The 18,639-nt window shown below is 50.2% G+C and overlaps 2 protein-coding genes across 10 annotated transcripts in view; both read right to left on the reverse strand.

Annotated features, from left to right (window-relative positions):
• The window catches only part of GARNL3 (GTPase activating Rap/RanGAP domain like 3), a 151,099-nt gene extending 145,855 nt beyond the window's left edge, over nt 1-5,244 (reverse strand). Inside the window, exon 1 of the mRNA XM_027104817.1 lies at nt 5,038-5,244. Coding sequence (XP_026960618.1) covers nt 5,038-5,129 — 92 coding nt within the window. The 5' untranslated portion in view covers nt 5,130-5,244. The remainder of the gene's footprint in view (nt 1-5,037) is intronic.
• A 1,911-nt stretch (nt 5,245-7,155) lies between these two features.
• The window catches only part of RALGPS1 (Ral GEF with PH domain and SH3 binding motif 1), a 287,901-nt gene continuing 276,417 nt past the window's right edge, over nt 7,156-18,639 (reverse strand). For 5 of the 9 annotated variants that reach the window (XM_027104820.1, XM_027104819.1, XM_027104825.1 and 2 more), the window contains 4 exons: nt 17,734-17,826; nt 17,454-17,559; nt 15,583-15,674; nt 7,156-15,036 (listed from right to left, as the gene is read on the reverse strand). In XM_027104820.1, coding sequence (XP_026960621.1) covers nt 14,938-15,036; nt 15,583-15,674; nt 17,454-17,559; nt 17,734-17,826 — 390 coding nt within the window. In that variant the 3' untranslated portion in view covers nt 7,156-14,937. The remainder of the gene's footprint in view (nt 15,037-15,582; nt 15,675-17,453; nt 17,560-17,733; nt 17,827-18,639) is intronic. The other 4 variants (XM_027104827.1, XM_027104826.1, XM_027104822.1 and 1 more) reach the window with 2 other exon arrangements.

Raw genomic sequence — 18,639 nt, forward strand, 5'->3', positions numbered from 1 at the left:
CTTTTGACAAAATTCAACACCCATTTATGATAAAAACTCTCCAGAAAATGGGCATAGAGGGACCCTACCTCAACATAATAAAGGCCATATATGACAAACCCACAACAAGCATCATACTCAATGGTGAAAAACTGAAAGCATTTCCACTAAGATCAGGAAAAAGACAAGGATGTTCACTCTTGCCACTTTTATTCAACATAGTTTTGGAAGTCCTAGCCACAGCAATCAGAGCAGAAAAAGAAATAAAAGGAATACAAATTGGAAAAGAAGAAGTAAAGCTGTCACTGTTTACTGATGATATGACACTATACATAGAAAATCCTAAAGATGCCATCAGAAAACTACTAGAACTAATCAATGAATTTGGTAGGGTTGGAAGATAAAAAATTAATGCACAGAAACCTCTGGCATTCCTATAAACCAACAACAAAAAATCAGAAAGAAAAACTAAGGAAACACTCCTACTTACCATTGCAACAAAAAGAATAAAATACCTAGGAATAAACCTGCCTAAGAAGGTGAAAGACTTGTACTCAGAAAACTATATGACGCTGATGAAAGAAATCAAAGATGACATAAACAGATGGAGAAATATTCCATGTTCTTGGATTGGAAGAATCAATACTGTGAAAATGACTATACTACCCAAAGCAATCTACAGATTCAATGCAATCCCTATCAAACTATCTATGGCATTCTTCACAGAAGTAGAACAAAAAATTTTACAATTTATATGGAAACACAAAAGACCCCGAATAGCCAAAGCAATCTTGAAAAAGAAAAACAGAGTTGGAGGAATCAGGCTCCCTGACTTCAAACTATACCACAAAGCTACAGTAATCAAGACAGTATGGTACTGGTACAAAAACAGAAATATAGATCAATGGTACAAGGTAGAATGCCCAGAGAAAAACCCACGCACATATGGGTACCTAATTTACGACAAAGGAGGCAAGAACATACAATGGAGAAAAGACAGCCTCTTCAGTAGGTGGTGCCAGGAAAACTGGACAGCTACATGTAAAAGAATGAAATTAGAACACTCCCTAACACCATACACAAAAATAAACTCCAAATGGATTAAAGACTTAAATATAAACCAGGCACTATAAAACTCTTAGAGGAAAACGACTCTTTGACATAAACCACAGCAAGATCTTTTTTGACCCACCTCCTAGAGTAACGGAAATAAAAATAAACAAATGGGACTTAATTAAATTTAAAAGCTTTTGCACAGCAAAGGAAACCATAAACAAGACAAAAAGACAGCCCTCAGAATGGGAGAAAATATTTGCCAATGAAACAACAGACAAAGGATTAATCTCCAAATATACAAACAGCTCATGGAGCTCAATATCAGAAAAACAAACAATCCAGTTAAAAAATGGGTAGAAGAAAAAAAAAAAATGGGTGGAAGACCTATATAGACATTTCACCAAGGAAGACATATAGATGGCCAAGAGGCACATGAAAAGATGCTCAACATCACTAATTATTAGAGAAATGCAAATCAAAACTACAGTGAGGTATCACCTCAGGCCAGTCAGAATGGCTATTATCAAAGAATCTAGAAACAATAAATGCTGTAAAGGGTGTGGTGAAAAGGGAACCCCCTGCACTGTTGGTGGGAACGTAAATTGATACAACCACTATGGAAAACAGTATGGAGGTTCCTTAAAAAACTACAAACAGAACTACCATATGACTCAGCAGTTCCACTATTGGGCATATTCCCTGAGAAAACCATAATTCAAAAAGAGTCATGTACCACAATGTTCATTGCAGCACTATTTACAATAGCCAGGACATGGAAGCAACCTAAGTGTCCATCGACAGATGAATGGATAAAGAAGATGTGGCACATATATACAATGGAATATTACTCAGCCATAAAAAGAAACGAAATTGAGTTATTTGTAGTAAGGTGGATGGACCTAGAGTCTGTCATACACGGTGAAGTAAGTTAGAAAGAGAAAAACAAATACCGTATGCTAACACATATATATGGAATCTACAAAAAAAAAAAATGGTTCTAATGAACCTAGGGGCAGGACAGGAATAAAGACACACACGTAGGGAATGGACTTGAGGACATGGGTTGGGAGGGCGAAGCTGGGGCGAAGTAGAGTAGAATCGACATATATACACTACGGAACGTAAAATAGTTGGCTGGTGGGAAGCAGCAGCATAGCACAGGGAGATCAGCTGGGTGCTTTGCGATGACCTAGAGGGGTGGGATAGGGAGGATGGGAGGGAGGCTCAAGAGGGAGGGGATATGGGGACATGTGTATGCATATGGCTGATTCGCTTTGTTGTGCAATAGAAACTAACACAGTATTGTGAAGCAATTATACTCCAATAAAGATCTATTAAAAACAAATTAAAGTAGCTGGAAAAAAAAAGTTGCTACATATTTGACAAAAAAATTAATTTCCTTAATAAATAAAAAGTGCTATTCAATAAGGAAAAGATAAATATTCCAAAGGAAAACTGGACAAAGTACATTATATATACTCATTTGAAGAAGAAATACAAATTATGAATAAATGTGAGAAAAAAGTTTCACCTCACTACTAAACATGGAAATTCAAATTAAAACAAGGTATCACTTTGGCAAATGTTTATAAATGATAATGCCTAGCAGTGAGGATAAGAAAAAAAAGGCACGTTTATATGCTCTTGGGAGAACTATCAACTGGCACAACTTTCTGGTGGGCAATTTGGCCTTATGCTTCAAAAACCTTTAAAATGTTCATTTTCTGGGATCCAATAATCTCTATCACTTCTATGAATTTATCTTAAGGAGATGACTACCTCTTACAGACTCATACACAGACTAATGTACACGGATTCAATGTGTCTTTAGTACGAGTAAGAAACTGGTAATAAACTGCATGTACAATAATAAAGGATGGGTTAAATACATTGTCTTCCAACAAACTAATTATTTTTATAATCACAGAAATGGTAATCATTATTTCTATGGTTTATATAATAATATCATGGAGTGTTAAACAGAGGGAAACACCTTTGGAGGCTAAGAAGTCATTTAGTCTTTCAGGTGTAACATCATGAAGACAAAGGAGGAGGTGGTAAAAAGTGAGAGTTCAGAGGAAGAGAGAAATTTTCTAAACCAGTGCTGCGCAATATTGGAAACATTAGTCATATGTGGCTATTTAAATTTAAAGTTAAATAAAATTTAAAATTCATTTCCTTAGCTGCATGAGCCATATTTCAAGAGCTCAATACCCACAGGCGGCTAGTGGTTACAGTATCAGACAGGATGGACTATAGAATGCCTCCGTTATCACAGAAAGTTCTATTGGACAGTGCTGCTCTAAACATTCTACCTCAGGCCTGGATCCAGCTTTTGACTCATCTCTTCAGCCTCATCTCTTGGTGCACTTTCCATCCTTCATGCTCCAGCAACAAGAGTGTAAGCATCAGAAGGGCGGAGACCATATTTGCCTGGTGCTCCCGGTCTAGTGGGGAAGAGGTGTTATCCGGGTAATTATACACAGTGGTGTGTGGACTAGCAGTCAATGTGTAGATTGTTGATACAGCACAGAGCTCAGGCCGGGGTTCAGGGAAGACTTCCCAGAGGAGGGGTCGGCGTTACCCAAAAAGTAAAGACAAGACTATTCTAAGTAGAGAAAAGAGCATGGTATGAGTAAAGGCACAGATGAGAGATAGCACAGCATAAGGGAATAATTACCAGCTGGTCAGGCATTTATTTATTCAAGAGATAGTAAATACCTGTGATGGGCCAGGCCTGAGCCAGCCTCCGAGGACAGAGCAGTGAACAGCTATGGTCCCTGTCCTCAGGATGCTTATACTTTCATCAGGTACTTCTGAAGCACCAAGGGTGAGGTGAGGTGACAAGGGCCTGGCATCTCATAGTAAGGGTCCTGTTTTTTATCCTAGCCATTGAACCCTCTTTTCTGCCACAGGGAGGGCCAGAGTCCCACTTCCTATCTTTCTCCCCTTCCTCTGCCCCAGTCTCCATCGCGGCCCTGGGAGATGGAGAGCTCCTGGGAGGGGGGAGGGGAGGTAAGGCATGGGAGGGGCACAGTGGACAGTGCAGTAAGACTCTTCCAGCGGCCAATGAGAATGTGGATTTGAGACGTGGAAGAATAAAGATGGGAAGTGTAGTTGGGGGGCTGCTGGAGTATTCTAGAAGGGACCAGGGACTGAAAAATGGGAGGGCCCACTTCAGCGACGTTGGAGCGGGAGAAGACACTCCAAGTTAAGGAAATGCCCTCTGAGGGAAGGAATCTCGCCAAGCAGAGGGAGCGCCACCGAGCGCGGCGGGGGAGGGCGTGTCTTCCGGGCAAGGTTCCAGGGAGAAGAAGGACCCGGACACATCAGGCGAGTTCCCCAAGCCAAGGAAGCGGGCGGGAGGGGCACGGGCACCCCTGGCAGAGGAACGGCATCGGCGGGTCAGAGGGGCAGGAGGGGCCGGGCATGTCGGGGGCCACCGGCCAGGATGGGCGGGGCCCTGAGGCAGCAGGTGTGCGTTACCTGGGGAGCCAGGCTAGGAAGGCTGGAGCTGGCCTGGGTCCTGGGGCAGCTCAGAGGGACTCCCCGGTGAGGGAGACCTACCTCCCTTGGACTTTAGGGGGGCTATTTCCCGACCTTGTCCTTGAGCATTTACAAGAGGCGGGCAGGGCAAATTCTCCACAGCCCGAAATCCGCCTAGAGCCACGGCTTTGCTCGGGGCCTGACAAGGGACCGACGCTTTGGGGGCGTCTCAACGACGCTTTGGACCCGTCCAGTCGGGTCTGGATTCCCGACTCCCGTCAGGTGCTTCTCTGGGGCAACCCCCTCCCGCACCTGCCGCTCGGACAGCCCAGCCCCCTTCGACTCCCGGCCGCTATGCTCAGGCTCCTCGCCAGATCTCTTCAGACCACCACCCCAGCCGAGACCCCTCCCCCCGCCGCGACCTCGCGGCCCTCGGTCCCCTCAGACGGCCACCCCCCACGTGGCCGGCTCCCCACTTCTGCCCCTCCCGGCCGCACCCCTCCCGGGCCGCTGTACCTGGGGCTCTCGAAGCTGCACCCCCTGCGCCGCAGCGCCGCCCTCTTCTGCCGCAGGAGCGCAGCGGCCGCCCCGCCGGGCTCTGGCTCCATCGCCCCGGGCGGGGGCCGCGAGCTCGGGCGCACTCGGGTGGGCTCGGGCCTCGGCGGGGCTCGGCGGGCCGCTCGGCTCGCGCGCCGCAGCCCACACCCCGCCCCGCGCGCCTCTGCCCGGCCTAGGCCCCGCCCTGGCTCCGCCCCGAACTTCGGTCCGGCCGCTCCGTGCCTCTCGGCGGGATCTAGGCCCCGCCCTGGACACGCCCTAAGGCTCAGTCCCGCCCACTCTGTGCTCCTCAGCCAGGTCCAGACCCCGCCCAACCCCGCCCCGAACTGCGGCCCAGCCCACTCCGCGCCTCTCAGCCAGGTCCAGACCCCACCCCAGCTCCGCCCCGCACTCCAGCCACGCCCCTCCCGCACAGACCTCGCGGGGTTCCCTGTGTGGGCTGTCAGCACCTCTGCTAGGCCCACAAGCCTAAAATGCCACCCGTCCTCAGCTCCGGACAGTCCACGGCCCTTCCCCTCACGCTCCGTGGCCCTCAGCACCGACCCAGGCCCCACCCACGTACCCTCCCACTACTGAGCGCTCGCGCGCGGCCTCCGCCCTCACCCCAAGGGTCGGCTCCTCAGAGAGTCGCCCCTCCACATCTCAGTACCTCTCGGCCCTTTCTAACGTAGCACCGTCCCCTCTTAGGGCCGCCTTTCCCCGTGCCCCAACCATAGACAAGGCCCTGCTTTTTCTCTCCAAAGCGCCCCCTCTCCCCGCCTCGACAGTGCCGGCCAAGCTCAAGCTCCCAGCCCTGCTCAACCCAGCCCGGACAGTCCCCGCCCACAGCACCGCCTCCGCATGTGGCCCCGCCCACTCACCTCACCTCCGCGGGTGCCCTGGCCCTGGCCTGCTGGCTACATTCTCGGGTGTGATGTCGGCCCTCGAGGCTAAACAGGAATTCTACCGTAGAGTCTGCGTTAGCTCGCCGATCTCTCCATCCATCAAAAGGAGGTACTGCTTTCTCCAAGTGCTGTTTGTGGTGCCTATCGCAGTGAGGCTGCGGGGCTGGAGCTTTGCAGGCTTGAGCTGTAGTCTTGACTTCATCACTTTCCTGCACCGTCAGATGCATCCATCTCACAGCCCTCGAACACTGCCCTGGGGCTGAGGGCAGCGACCCCATCCGGGTAAAGCTGTGGGTCACTGTACCGTCTAAGACGTGAGGAGCAGGTGAGCTAGGGCCCCTCAGCCAGCGGGGCTTGTCATCGCTAGGGAGGTGTGGCCATACTGGCCCGGAACCGGGGTGGTGGAGCAGAGGCTGCGGAGTGTGTGTGCAGGAGCCTGAGCTTGGAGAATCGGCCACTGCAGCTTTGGAAGGCACTAGCTGGGAAGCTGAGGCAGGCGGGGCCAGGGGTCCCCATGGTCATCTTGGATCATGTCACCCCCTGGTGCACACTCCCTCAATAACTTCAAGGTGCTTTCCCAGAAGGCCTGGACTCCTTCACTGCCGGACATTCCAGCAGAGAAGCCAGTCTGGAGAGAGAATGTAGGGGAGGGAAAAGATGTAGGGGGCTTCTTCCCATTTCTCCTTCCTGCCCCTTGAGACTTCACTTCCGTCCTCCCCTCGGGTTTCCATGGGACAATCCTTGTAAGACGGTGCCTCTTCTCTTAAGCAAGCCAGAGTGGGTTTCCGGGTTTTGCTTAGTTAGCATCATGAACTCCCCTCAACGCATCTTTTCAGACTGGGACCCCACTGCTCCCCCAAATCCTTTACTCAGTGAGACTGGGTTGCTTGTCTCCCCAAATTATCCTGCTCCTTCTCTTCTGTCTTCCTGCCTCTCCCACCCACCATGGGTTCAGCGATCTCTGCAATGACTCTCCAAACGCCTCTGCCCTCTAAACCTTCCCCCAATCCCCCAGGTGCCTCCCCGGAGTGCCCACAGCACTGACTCTGTCCCTCCCCGAGGGCACTGCTCCTGTATGTCATTTACGCTCTAGTAACCTCTTAGCTGAACGCCCACACCTCCTTCGCGTCTGTGTCTGGCACAGCAACTGTTGGCTAAATAAACGCACGTGACTTTAATAAATTGAGCAATATTCACTGGAAAACACATTTAATTTCAAAGTAAACAAAATGTTTACACTAAACTATTTAATTAGTGAAACAATTATCAGTGTAACAAGCTGAAAAATACAGCAACTTGATACAAGACTGAGGTAACAAAATACTTCACCAAAAATCTAAAGAATTCCACAGAGGGCTGATGTTCAGTGGTTACTGTGGATGAGACAGTTCACAAGAATTAGGGAGAGTCCTTACACAACTGCATGCAGGGGGTCTGCCGGGAAAAAAGACAGCCCAGGAGAGTGCAACAGATTGAACAGGAGACAAATTAAAATGTAAAAACTGATTTTCAACTTACTTTGAATAATACATAAGAAATTGAAAACTACTCTCTATGCAACATTCTGAATGCTAAGTGGAAAACCATGCATTTTGGCACAGAATTTATTGAAGATTATACCATACTAATAAATTAACCACTATTGTTTCATTATTGAATGGTCACAGTCATTCAGAAATGGAGAAAGAGATGAGTGGTTATAGAACCGACAGATGATCCATCGCTGCTGCTGCGAGCAGGGGTTTCGGGGCTGCCCGTGGCGCACACACACTTGTGCAACACCAGCGGCGAGGTGGTCCATGGGACGAGTTCTCGACACCCAAGGAGATGCAGCTCTCACTCATGCTGTACTTGTCTTTAACATTGAAATTAGAACCAAAAAACCTCTGAAGTAAATGCTGTGAGCATTCTGACCCTACCCTCCGGCTCCACCTCGGAGTCCTCACTGTGTTCAGCCGTAGCTCTGTGCCTGGCTGTTCTGTGCCAACCAGTCGCTAGGACAGCAACTGGACTATTCAGTCTGTTGAGCTCTTTGAAGCTTTTCTGGAGGAATCTGCACCTGGTTTCTACCCTGTGCTAGGAGGGAGGCAAGGTCTTGCTGGGAGAGAGGAAATGGCATGGTGAAGATTATTTGTTTGTTGAGGGGTCAGCTCCATGAGGGCAGGGCTTGGGTTTGTCTTGTTCTCAGACATTTCTATCCTGGGTGGAGCCTGGCACACAGGAAGCACTCACAAGAGATGAGAATCAATGGATGAATGGGTGGTTTCACACAGAGGATCTGTTATTTCAGAGGGACTCTTGTAGTTTTTTTTTTTTCTTTTTAAAACATGAAGTCACCCAACATGCAGAATAATGTGGGGCTGATTAAAGTGCTTCATGAAAGTCACAAAAAATAAGTTAGGTTGTGTTTTTACAATGTTCACCTGGTTCCAGAGCTCTAGACTCCGCCTGTGGAATGGAAGCAGACCCTGCTTGCGAATGACTTCCTGTTTCCGTGGACCATTTTTCCACCTGTACAGTGGCATCCTAAAAGATACACTTCCTGGGCTTGGGAGGTGGGAGGAAGACGATGAAAGAAATACTGGCCATATTGGTAAGAAGAAAAAACACTTTATAAACTCAGTTGGCAAGAGAGAGCGGGTTCTTTCATAAGCAGAACCCCTTCAAGGGTCTTCTCTTTAGGGTCTACAGGGGACAGGGTGATGAACGGGCAGGCTTCTTCAGGGAGGGAAGGGAGGCCACACTGTCCCACTGGGCACGCTCAGAACAATATTTCTACTGCTTTCCACCAAATCTATCCTCCACGAAGTTTCAGTTGTCAGAATGCACTTAGCTGACCTTGAGTTACAAAATGTGTTGGACTGAGAGGGGTGAGAATTACTCCCGGGGAGAGGGGAGTGAGCTGTGTGGGCGGCATCCTGAGGATACCTGCTACCTACTCCACAGTTTGTAGATAGCATTCTAAACCTTTCATCCTGGGCTGCCATGATCTCTTTGCTTAACAAAAAGTGATACCACATATGCATGCAAGACACGTCACCTTCAATGTTTTCACAGACATTTGTGCACCATGGCTAGTCAAAGAGCAAGACCCAGAAATGCTACCTTCCAGGGCCAGAATCTACCCGGGGACTTTCCCCTTTGGGGTTTTGTGCCTGTCCCCCTCTGTCCCTGGCTTGCAGGCCTCCTCACCTGCAGCTTGAGGGACAAACCAACACTGGAAAGGCAATCAGCACTTAACTCACATGCTTGGCCCAGAGCCCCTGCTGGGAGAGAGCCAAGTGCCTTACAGCCTCATCTGCAGGACTCTTCTGGTAAGTTCAAGGTTCTTACCAGTTCTGTGAGAATCCAAGCTAGGAGTGTTTCCGGGAGGGGACATGGGATCAATCTCAATTTTAGTGAGAAGACTAGACACTTTGAAAAGAATTGCAATTGTGCTATTTCAAAATTAGGCTCAGAGGAAAACATTTGTAAAGACAAGGAAAATCTGTAAAGGGCAGGAAAGTGCCTGATTTAGTGTGAGTCTGAAATTTTGAGGTTTTTGGATTGGCTTCTATAATTTCATGTCAGAAAAACCAGGAGAGTTTGAAGAGTAGAGAAATTCAAGGAAGGTAGTCTGGCAATTTCATTCAAACTTAAGACTTAAAAAAAAAATTAACAGGTAGAATCAGATTCAATGTAAGTTAAAGTGTTAACACTGCATGGTTCTGGTGAGAGATGTTTGGAGTGTCTGCTGTATTCATTCAGCCTCCAGATGCTAATTTGAGCAGTTGTTGGTATGAATTAGGTGCGTGCATTCGACCCCAGCTGCGTGAGGGTGTGCAAAGCACCGATGACCAAGGTTTGCTGGTCTCAATTTCACCATCTGGAGTTTCTCCTGGCACGAAAGTATTCTAGATTTTGCTCTGAAGGAGGGTTAGTTACGGAGCATAGTAAGACTCAACCACAAAATAAGACCTGATGACAATTACTTTCCTCACCAATTCATCTGAATTTTCAGAAAAGTGGTCACCGTTTGATCAAAATACAGTGGTGGGTCCTTTGGTAGTTCTTAAGTCGACCTATTATTACTGTTTATTGGTTAAGATGTTGTTTTGAAGCATCTTGCCCAGAAACTCTTAAGAGTCGTTTGGTGTCTGATCAGTGTGAGCTCTGAAACCACAATAGCGACAAGGACCCAGAAATTCAGTCTCTTTCAGAAAATCATTAAGAGTTTCCTTCTCAGAATTAGGACACCCAGATTAAAAAAAGAGAGAGAGGGGGAAAGAGAGGGAGGGAGAGGGAAGGAGAGAGGGTGGGGAAGGGCTGAAGGGAGAAGCTATGGTGATAAAAGCTACCATAAATAAAGCTAATTTTTATTCATTACTTTAAATAAAAATGTATTTGTGCAAAATAAAAGTCACTTAAAAGTATGACAAGGAGTGACAGATGAAGGACATTGTTCACCTGAAGAGCTCTCAGCCGAAAGCAGAGCTCGGACCGTCCCCTCCCCAGGGCTTTGCTCTCGTCACCATGGTCGTCAACAATTGTGCCCTTGGACTTGGATGATGGAGAACTTGCTGGTGACTGTGTTTGGGGGCAAGAATGGGGGAGCTTAAGGCCTCAGTGTCACTCAGCTCCCCAGTGTAATCAAGAATCCCAGTGGCCCTGCCCTGGCAGTGGAGGCAAAGGGGTGAGAGGATGGGAGCAAAAGCCTTGCTCGGGGAGAGGTCGGTGCAAAGTAGCTTCTGAGCAGCCGGTCAGGTCATCGTGCGCGCAGGAGGCCTCGAGAAGCTGGCAGAAAGCGTCACGACTTCCCATGCTGACCCGGGGGCGGGGGGAGGGGTGAGAAGAGCGGGGCCTTCAGACCCTGCGGGAGTGGGGCTGGGAGGAAGCAAGCAGGCCAGTGCCGGCCCAGTCCACGGTCCCGAAGCTGGGTCTTGCCTCAGAAGAGCTGACGGCAACAAGGCCTGGGAGGGCCCCAGGGGCCCAGGGAGCAGGCCTTCCGGATGAATAGCACCCATAGGAACAGAAAACAAGACACGATTTAAGGCATTGTTTGTTTACAGTAAAAGAATGCGAGGGACCCTTAACACAGAAGGAATCCGGGCTCTCACTCTGACCTTCCTCGGTGGACCAGCCTTTCGCTTAAGGTTAAAGCAGGGCCTCAAAGAGAATGAAGTGTGTGATGTCACGAGTCTTGTGCCAAAATGCATGTTTCTCGGAGAGTCCACGCTCGCTCGCTTGCACGCACACAGACACGGCACGCACACGCAGAGGACGCTTCGGGGTTGTACAAAATCTGAGGCAGCCCTGTGGGCAAGCGACCCGGCACACTGGAGCCAGTCCCCGCCTGTCCCTTCCCTCCAGCCCTCACGCGGGGGGACGCTGTCCACTCTTTTGTGCAGGAGAAAGCACTGGGGGCCCAGCGTGGGACGGATGCTCTCTGGTCGCAGCAGCAGCTGGTGGACGGATGAGGGCCCAGGGAGGGAGGACGGGTTGTACAGTCTGGGGACCCATCGCGGCCCCGTGAGGCGGTGCTGCAGAATGGGGGTCATGGGGGTGGCTGGGCATCGGCAGGCGGACCCCCGCACCGGTGGAGCCCTCTGGACTGTGAGGCCTCGGCCGTGTCCCCTTGAGTCCAGCTCTGAGTCTCCCAGCACCCCACCAAAGGCCTGTGCCCCGGACACGCGCTTCGCCACCAGTCCCAGGCCGGCTCCCAGAGGCCTCTGAAGTCACGCTAAGTCCTGCAGAGACTTATTCAAATGACATAAGGTTTGCAGGTACCTAGAAGAGAAAGCTCAGCCTCTTGTCAAAGTTCTGACCTTTCAGGAGGGGACAGGGGGTGGTCCCTAAGGGAAGGGTTCAGGCCTCTCCCAGTCAGTCTGTGAATGAGTGGGTGGTGGGGGAAGGGGAGAGGGCACAGCAGTGGTACCAGCCACCACGTGTTACGGGTCTGCTGTGTGCCAGGCAAGGCTCTGAGTACCGCATCTGTATTGTGTCCTGAGTCCTCACAACAACCCCAGGAGGCAGGTACTGGAATTATCCCCATTAAAAAGATGAGGAAACTGAGGCTTAGAGAGGTGAAGTGACAGGGGGTGAGTGACAGGGCTAAGACACCAGCGCCCACGCTCTCAACCTCTATCCTTGGGTTAAAGCACAAGTGATTTTGGGGAGGAGAGCTGACCAATCCTGCAGGATAAGCACATGCCTCTGGAGAGGCGAGGGGGTGGTTAGCGGGTGGCAGGAGTTGGCAAGTGGAAGCACAAGGAGAAGGGGGAAATTTGGGGATATCGGGAACCCCAAGGCTCCCCATGCTGTGTCCCCAGGCCCAGATCCCAGCTACCTTTACTGGGGGGACCACCAGCCCCAAGGTCAGGGTGTTTCTCCTTCCCCTCAAAGCTGCGGACACGCCCCCAGCCCCAGGCCTCCTCCCCCAGCACTGCCGTGGGGTTCCAGGAAATTTGATGAGAAGCAATTTCATCAAAAACAAATCCATCTTGGTGGTAATTTGGTCAAAATGATGAATTGGAAACAATGCATCTCCTTGCACTGGGAGACAGTTAAAAGAACGGTCACAGCAGCACTGTTCAGAATAGCCAAAAGCAGGAAATCATTCTTGGGATCACGGACAGAAGAACTGATAAAAAAAATTACAAGTAAATGAATGACAGCTATGCACACTGACATAGAGGAATCTTAGGAACATACTGTAGGAGAAAAGCAAGTCACAGAAGAAACTAGACAGTTATGGTTCTATTCTTTAAAAAAAAGTTTTAAAAAATGTACCCCAGACAATACATTAAGGAACCAAATACATGTGTTCACATTTTAAGGGAATGGAAACAAACAAATCAGGAGAGTGGTCATGGGGCACAGGTGAGCGGGAGGGAGACAGAATTAGGAAGAAGCCCTTGGGAGGGAGGTGTTCCGAGGACTGGGGAGGTGGGTACACGAGTGTTTGCTTTATTGCTGTGGTTTACACCTTACACATATGCTATCAATAAAGTTGAAGTGTATTCAGTGCTAGCACACACGATTTTAAGAAATGCAGTTCCACAAAAAAGAAAAGTCACCTTAGTCACTGAGATTTTCTACAGGAGTGGATGCATTTCTGTAATGCCCTCATCGGAGCCCCATGCCATCACATGCAGGTAGTGTGGCTTATTTCAATAATCCTCTGCTGTGGAATATTTAGTTTTGCCAATTTTTTCTTATTACATAAAGCAGAGGGTGGGAACATTTGTTCGAAAGTAAATTAGAAATAAAAAGGGAAAAAAGTAGAAAATATAGAAGACTGTCTCCCTTAGGTCTAAAAACTGGACAAAAATACTTAAACGTTGCCAAAGCTTGTCATGGTATACCATGTTTGCCAGACGTGAAATTCAGTCCATTTGTCTTTCTGACCAAACACCTCCTCTACCAAGTGGGTTTGACCCATTTCCCTGCTACCTGCTGCGCAGCTGCTGCTACCCTCAGGCTGCCTCCACCCCCAGAGAGCCAGAGGACACTTGCTCAGAGCAACCGTCCCTGCTCCCGGCTGCCCCCCCACCAGGGCCACGACTGTCACTGTGGAGCAGACACCAAGGCCCTGCCTCTCTCTGCCCCCACCATCTGTGTGGCCCACCTCAGTCCTTGTCACTCCTCCGGGTCACCTGTGTATGGCAGGTGAGCTCCAGTGCAATGTGCTCTCAGAGTGGCCCTCAGAGCTAAGGAGGGACCCCAGGCATGCACGGAGTGACCAGGGCAGAGGAGGTCAGGATGCTCTTCCTCTCTTAACGTGACCTGAGGCAGCACCTTGTTCATCGCCTTGAGGTAACCTTCAACCAAAGACCCTGGTCTCCCCATCGTGGAGATGGGCAGTTACATTTGCTCGAGCACAAAATACAGTCTAGAGACCGCAGAGCTGTAGTTTTCTTGTACGTCATTTTAGACATTTTATGGGCACCGACACGCATATAATAAGTATGCACGTGTATTTTAATACAAATGAGATTGCCCTCACGCGTGTTTTTACACTTCACTTTTTCACTTATGTCTTGGAGCCCCTTTCAGGTGATCACACACAGATCGGGGGGTACACAGTAGGGGTTTACTGAGGGTCGCCGAGTTTCCAGGTGCTTTTTTCTCTTTCTATTAAGGACAATGCTGCAGTGGACATTCTCACCCATACACCTGTGTGTGCATGTGTGCGCATACGCCCCAGACAAATTTCTAGCAAGTGAGTTGAGGGACTCGAATGCAATTTATTTTCAGTTTCCCTGTGGTGCCTCAAGTGTATCCCTTTATCAGTCTTGTCCTACTGTTTTAGTTTGTCGAGGACTTTCTGCTAATTTCGCCGTCTAGCTTCTTATCGTGTAGAATTTGATCAGCCTGTTACATGTGTCCTCATCGATGTTACAGATGAAAATCCTGAATAGGCCCAAACTGAGCACAGAATCATGGGACACACCACTAGAGACCTCCCTCTGCCTTATGAGAGCCGCTTTGAGGGGCCAGGAAGTCTGTGACTGTGCTGTGACCAGCACCACTGCAGCCCCTGCCCTCCCGGCCTCACACGCCTGCTGTGAACTCGGCACTACCTTCCTCCTCCTCGAAGCTGCCACCGTCTATTCCAGCCATGGCGCTCTCTCTCCAGACGGAGGAGAGGGACCCGGCTCCCCAGCCCCTCTTCCAGCTCATCCCTGGGGAACAGGTCAGGGAAGCTCAGTGCTCCTGGCCCCAGCAGCCCACCTGCTGTCCGGGCTGGTATGAGGGCTGAGCAGCCTCCCCTCTAGCAAGCCTGGACAGCAGAGGCTGTGCTTCCAGGCCTCTGGCTCCATGGCAGGAGGCTGAGCAAGCCAGGTCCCCGCCCCCCCGCCTCCCCCCAGGAAGCATGCGGCGGGAGATCTCCGGGCCGGCAAGTACAGACTCTGGTGTCAGGCAGACCGGGGTTAGATCTTACTCACCGTGGGGCCTTAAACAAGTGTCTGCCACTTTCTGAGCCTCAGTGTCCTCAGCATAAAACGGAGACAGTATGGGAACCTACCTCACAGGGATGTTGGGAGGATTCGGCCAATTCCTGCACGTAAAGCATTTCTCCTGAAGCCTGGTCCTGGGAGGGGCAGCAGTGGGGGGCGGGAGCAGAGCCTCAGGCAGGCATGGCGGACCAGAGGTCCTATTGGTTCAAGCATGCCAAGGGGCCGTACAGCCCCACTCACCAGCAGCACCATGGTTGCTTCTCAACAAATGAGCTATTATTATCGTTATTCCTAAGGGTTGTTGGGGGCAGGGAGGCCCTTTTGTCAGGCTGGAGTTTGCCCATGAATCAACTTTTGGGGGGTGACCTCAGTAGATGTTGTGGCCTGACCCTTGGGGCACTATCCCACCTGCAACCTATCTCTGATGGATGTTTCTGTGGCGTTTCCTTTAGTAGGAAAGACACAGGGGCCAGATTCAAAGTTCTAGTCTGAAGCTGGGCTTAGTTCCAAGAGGGGCAGGGGGTGCCCTGTCTCATGGGAAAAGGCTGATCAAAAGAGGGCGCCTGGGAGCTTAGCTGATAGGCTCTGGGGGAAGGAGGGAGGTGTGTTTTCTAGGGACCCTTAGTCCCGAGGGTGGGAGAGGGTATTTTAGGTAACAAGCAGGACTTTGGTGACTTTACCTGAGGCCTGTTGCTTTTACATGCGTCATCCAAGTGCTTGTGCCACAGTATTGCATGAAACCGGGAACCAGTCTGGAACTTGTAAACATTGCCTGATGGGTAGAAAACCACTGGTTAAGAGGAAGGTCATGTGGGAGGGTCTGCCTGTGACTGTGGCGTGAAGATAAACGTGGACCTGGGTAACTAAACTAGGGAAAGTCAGGAGCAGCCCAAGGCAAGCTCGGGGCGTGTAGAGGAGGAGGCTCCCGTGCTCCCCGCCTGTCTCTTTGGACCAGGGTTCTTAACCATTTTTCCAGCCATGGTGCCTTGGCTCTGGTGAAGCCTGTGGACCCTTCTCAGAATTATGTTTCAAATGCATAAAATAAAATAGAAAGAAAATCAATAATACTGAAATACAGTTACCAAACTGCTAAAAAATAAATGAGTGATATCATTCTCTACGTGCTCATTTATTAACGCGCTAATGACAAGATCTGGGGGCAGGTCTGATACTGTACTGTAACTGCAAAGAGCTGAACAAAAATGCTATTCTAAGATATCTGCAATAATACGTGATGTGAAAATATCTGGGGTTTCTCTTGCAGATAAAATCACAGGTATTGTGAACATTCTAGTTAGTAGTTTAATACTTATAATGAAAGGAATTAGAGGTCATGGGAAACAGAGATGTGATCTTTTTGCCACCCAAGCTCACAGACCTTTTGCATTCTATCCATGGACCTTGGCCACCTGCTGTGTCATATTTCCCTCTGCTTGGGGACAGTGCTTTCCTCTGGGCTCAGCCCCGAGAATGGCCTGTGGACCCCATGACCATACAGTCTTTAAGTCAAGCTGGTATAGGTACAACCTTTACTTCCTAAAGAAACCGCCTCTAATCTGGTCCCAGAGCCTCGCGGAAGAAACTCAAATGGTAACCAGCCTGAGGAAACACTATGACGTGTGCGTAGCCATACGTGGTTCAATCACTCAGAAGCAGAGCAGAGGACTTGGCTCTCTCCATTCCCTGGGCTCCTTGAGGCTCTCACTTCTTTAATTCCCAGCTAACAACATTCAAACCCTGACCCTCCACCAGCACCATCATCTGCATTACCTGGGAGTTTGTTAGAAATAGAGAATCTTGGTCTCTACCCCAGATCCACTGAATCCAAATCTGAATTTTTACAAGATCCCTGGGCAATCGTATGTACATGAACCCTGCATTAGAACATTCCTGTGAAGGTGTGAAGATGCTCAGGGTCTTTACAGCTCCAGTGAACTTGCCTAGCTAGGAGACCCAGGAAAGCCGGGCTTTTGTCACGTGACGTAGGCCGCCAAGGAGGTTAGCACGGCCTATTCTGAACCTCAGTGCAGAACGTCTCCTTCTTCTCAGCATGCTCATGGGGGAAGAATAAAACCAGGAGGAACTGGGAGATGACTGGGCAAGTGGAAGTTGGAGCTTTTATAGAAGGGTTCTTCTCCGATTTGGCCTTGGATCAGGACACTGCCAGAGTCTCACGGCACAGGCAATGCCGGGGGGGGCCTTGAAATCTCCCAACACCCCAGACTCCTCCAGCCGCATGGTCACTGCCTCATCCAGCGCTATGTTATTCATTCCAGGACCCTGAGGCTAGAGTTCCAGGGGTGATGGGCCCCAGTAGCCATAGGTGAAAAGGATTCCGCCTGCCACGTGCCATGCACACGGCTCAGTGGACACGCCCACCACGATCTAAGCAGCTTTTGTGGACCAACGAGGGACCCTGTGAACATCAGAACCTAAAGCAAAAGGAAAGCAGCAGCCTCAGAAGTCCCTACTGTTTCAAAACGCACATGTAGCAGCAGAAGAAAGAGGGCAGAGAGAAGCTGCAGGCTCCCAGCGCTGGCCTGCTGCCTACCTTTGTCGGGGTTATTCAGCTGGAAGATGTCCGGGTGCTCGGGGTCATCGGGCAGCTGCACCATCCAGCCCACGACGGAGACCTTTTTGCCAGGTGTGGATTTATACTGCAGAGGAACAACAGCACAGCCATGAGGCCCACACCCTCCGCTCCCCAAGGAAGGCCGACCTGGGCCAGGCAAGGTTCCTTCCACTCCCGCCGCCTTGCCCACCTCCACCCACCCTGCTGCACTTCACACCAAATGAAGTGGCAGCACACAGAGGCCTTTGGTGGAACGTACGTGTTTTCTGTCTGTGCCCCTCAAGGACTTGGCTCCGTAGTACAGGAGGGTGGATCCTGAGAGGATGACCCAGTACCTGGTCCACGAGGACAGCTGCAGAGGCAGAGTGACAATGTCACAAGTGGAGGGGCAGAGTCCCCCACTGCCTGGCTAGAGACCCAGCTACATGGGTGGAAAGGGGGGGGGCCCTTCCTCGCGAGCAGTGCCAGCACAGGCCTCATCTCGTCCCTGCCCGCCAGCCCTCAGTGCCACTCCTCCCAGGGCCTAGAGGAGGGAGACTCCTCAGCAGCTCATCAGCCCTAAGCCCTCCCTCTCCTTTACCCCAAGAGCCTTTCCTTTTCCCACCTTGTTTAGGGCAGTGCCAAGGCATAACTTCTATGTATTCAGGTGACCTGAACCCAAGAATGTCCTGGGGAAAAAGAGTTTCAAAACACGGACAAGCTAAACCATAACCTAGAAGAACCATAATGTCTGCAATGGGGCGCTCTGGCTGCAAGCAGATGGCAGCACTTTGAAAGCATTTATGGCCAGAAGAGGGGACGCCTGGCAGGGCCAAGCTGCAGGTGTGGCTTTTGTTCCTCTAGGCATGAAGCAGACCGCTCGGCATCACGACCTACAAGGCTCCTCTTCACACTGGCGGGCGGCGGGGGGCGGGGCGCGGGGTTGGTGGGGGAACTGCGTCACCTCAGATGGTGAAAGCACTGGCTTTCAGACCTTTTTGATGACACCCACAGGTGTGTACAACACATGTGCATATGTATGTTGAACTGAAAGAAGCTTCATGAAACAATATTCACTTTTACTATGTGTAAGAAACTCCGACATTTTCCAGTCTATTCTATCCTACTCAGAAATATGGGTCATGACCCCCTGGATTAACTTCATCGCTCACCAGCGAGCCAACCA

This window comes from Aethalodelphis obliquidens, unplaced genomic scaffold (assembly GCF_003676395.1).
Source record: "Aethalodelphis obliquidens isolate GAN/ISIS:26980383/991018 unplaced genomic scaffold, ASM367639v1 scaffold7, whole genome shotgun sequence".
Classification (NCBI taxonomy): domain Eukaryota; kingdom Metazoa; phylum Chordata; class Mammalia; order Artiodactyla; family Delphinidae; genus Aethalodelphis; species Aethalodelphis obliquidens.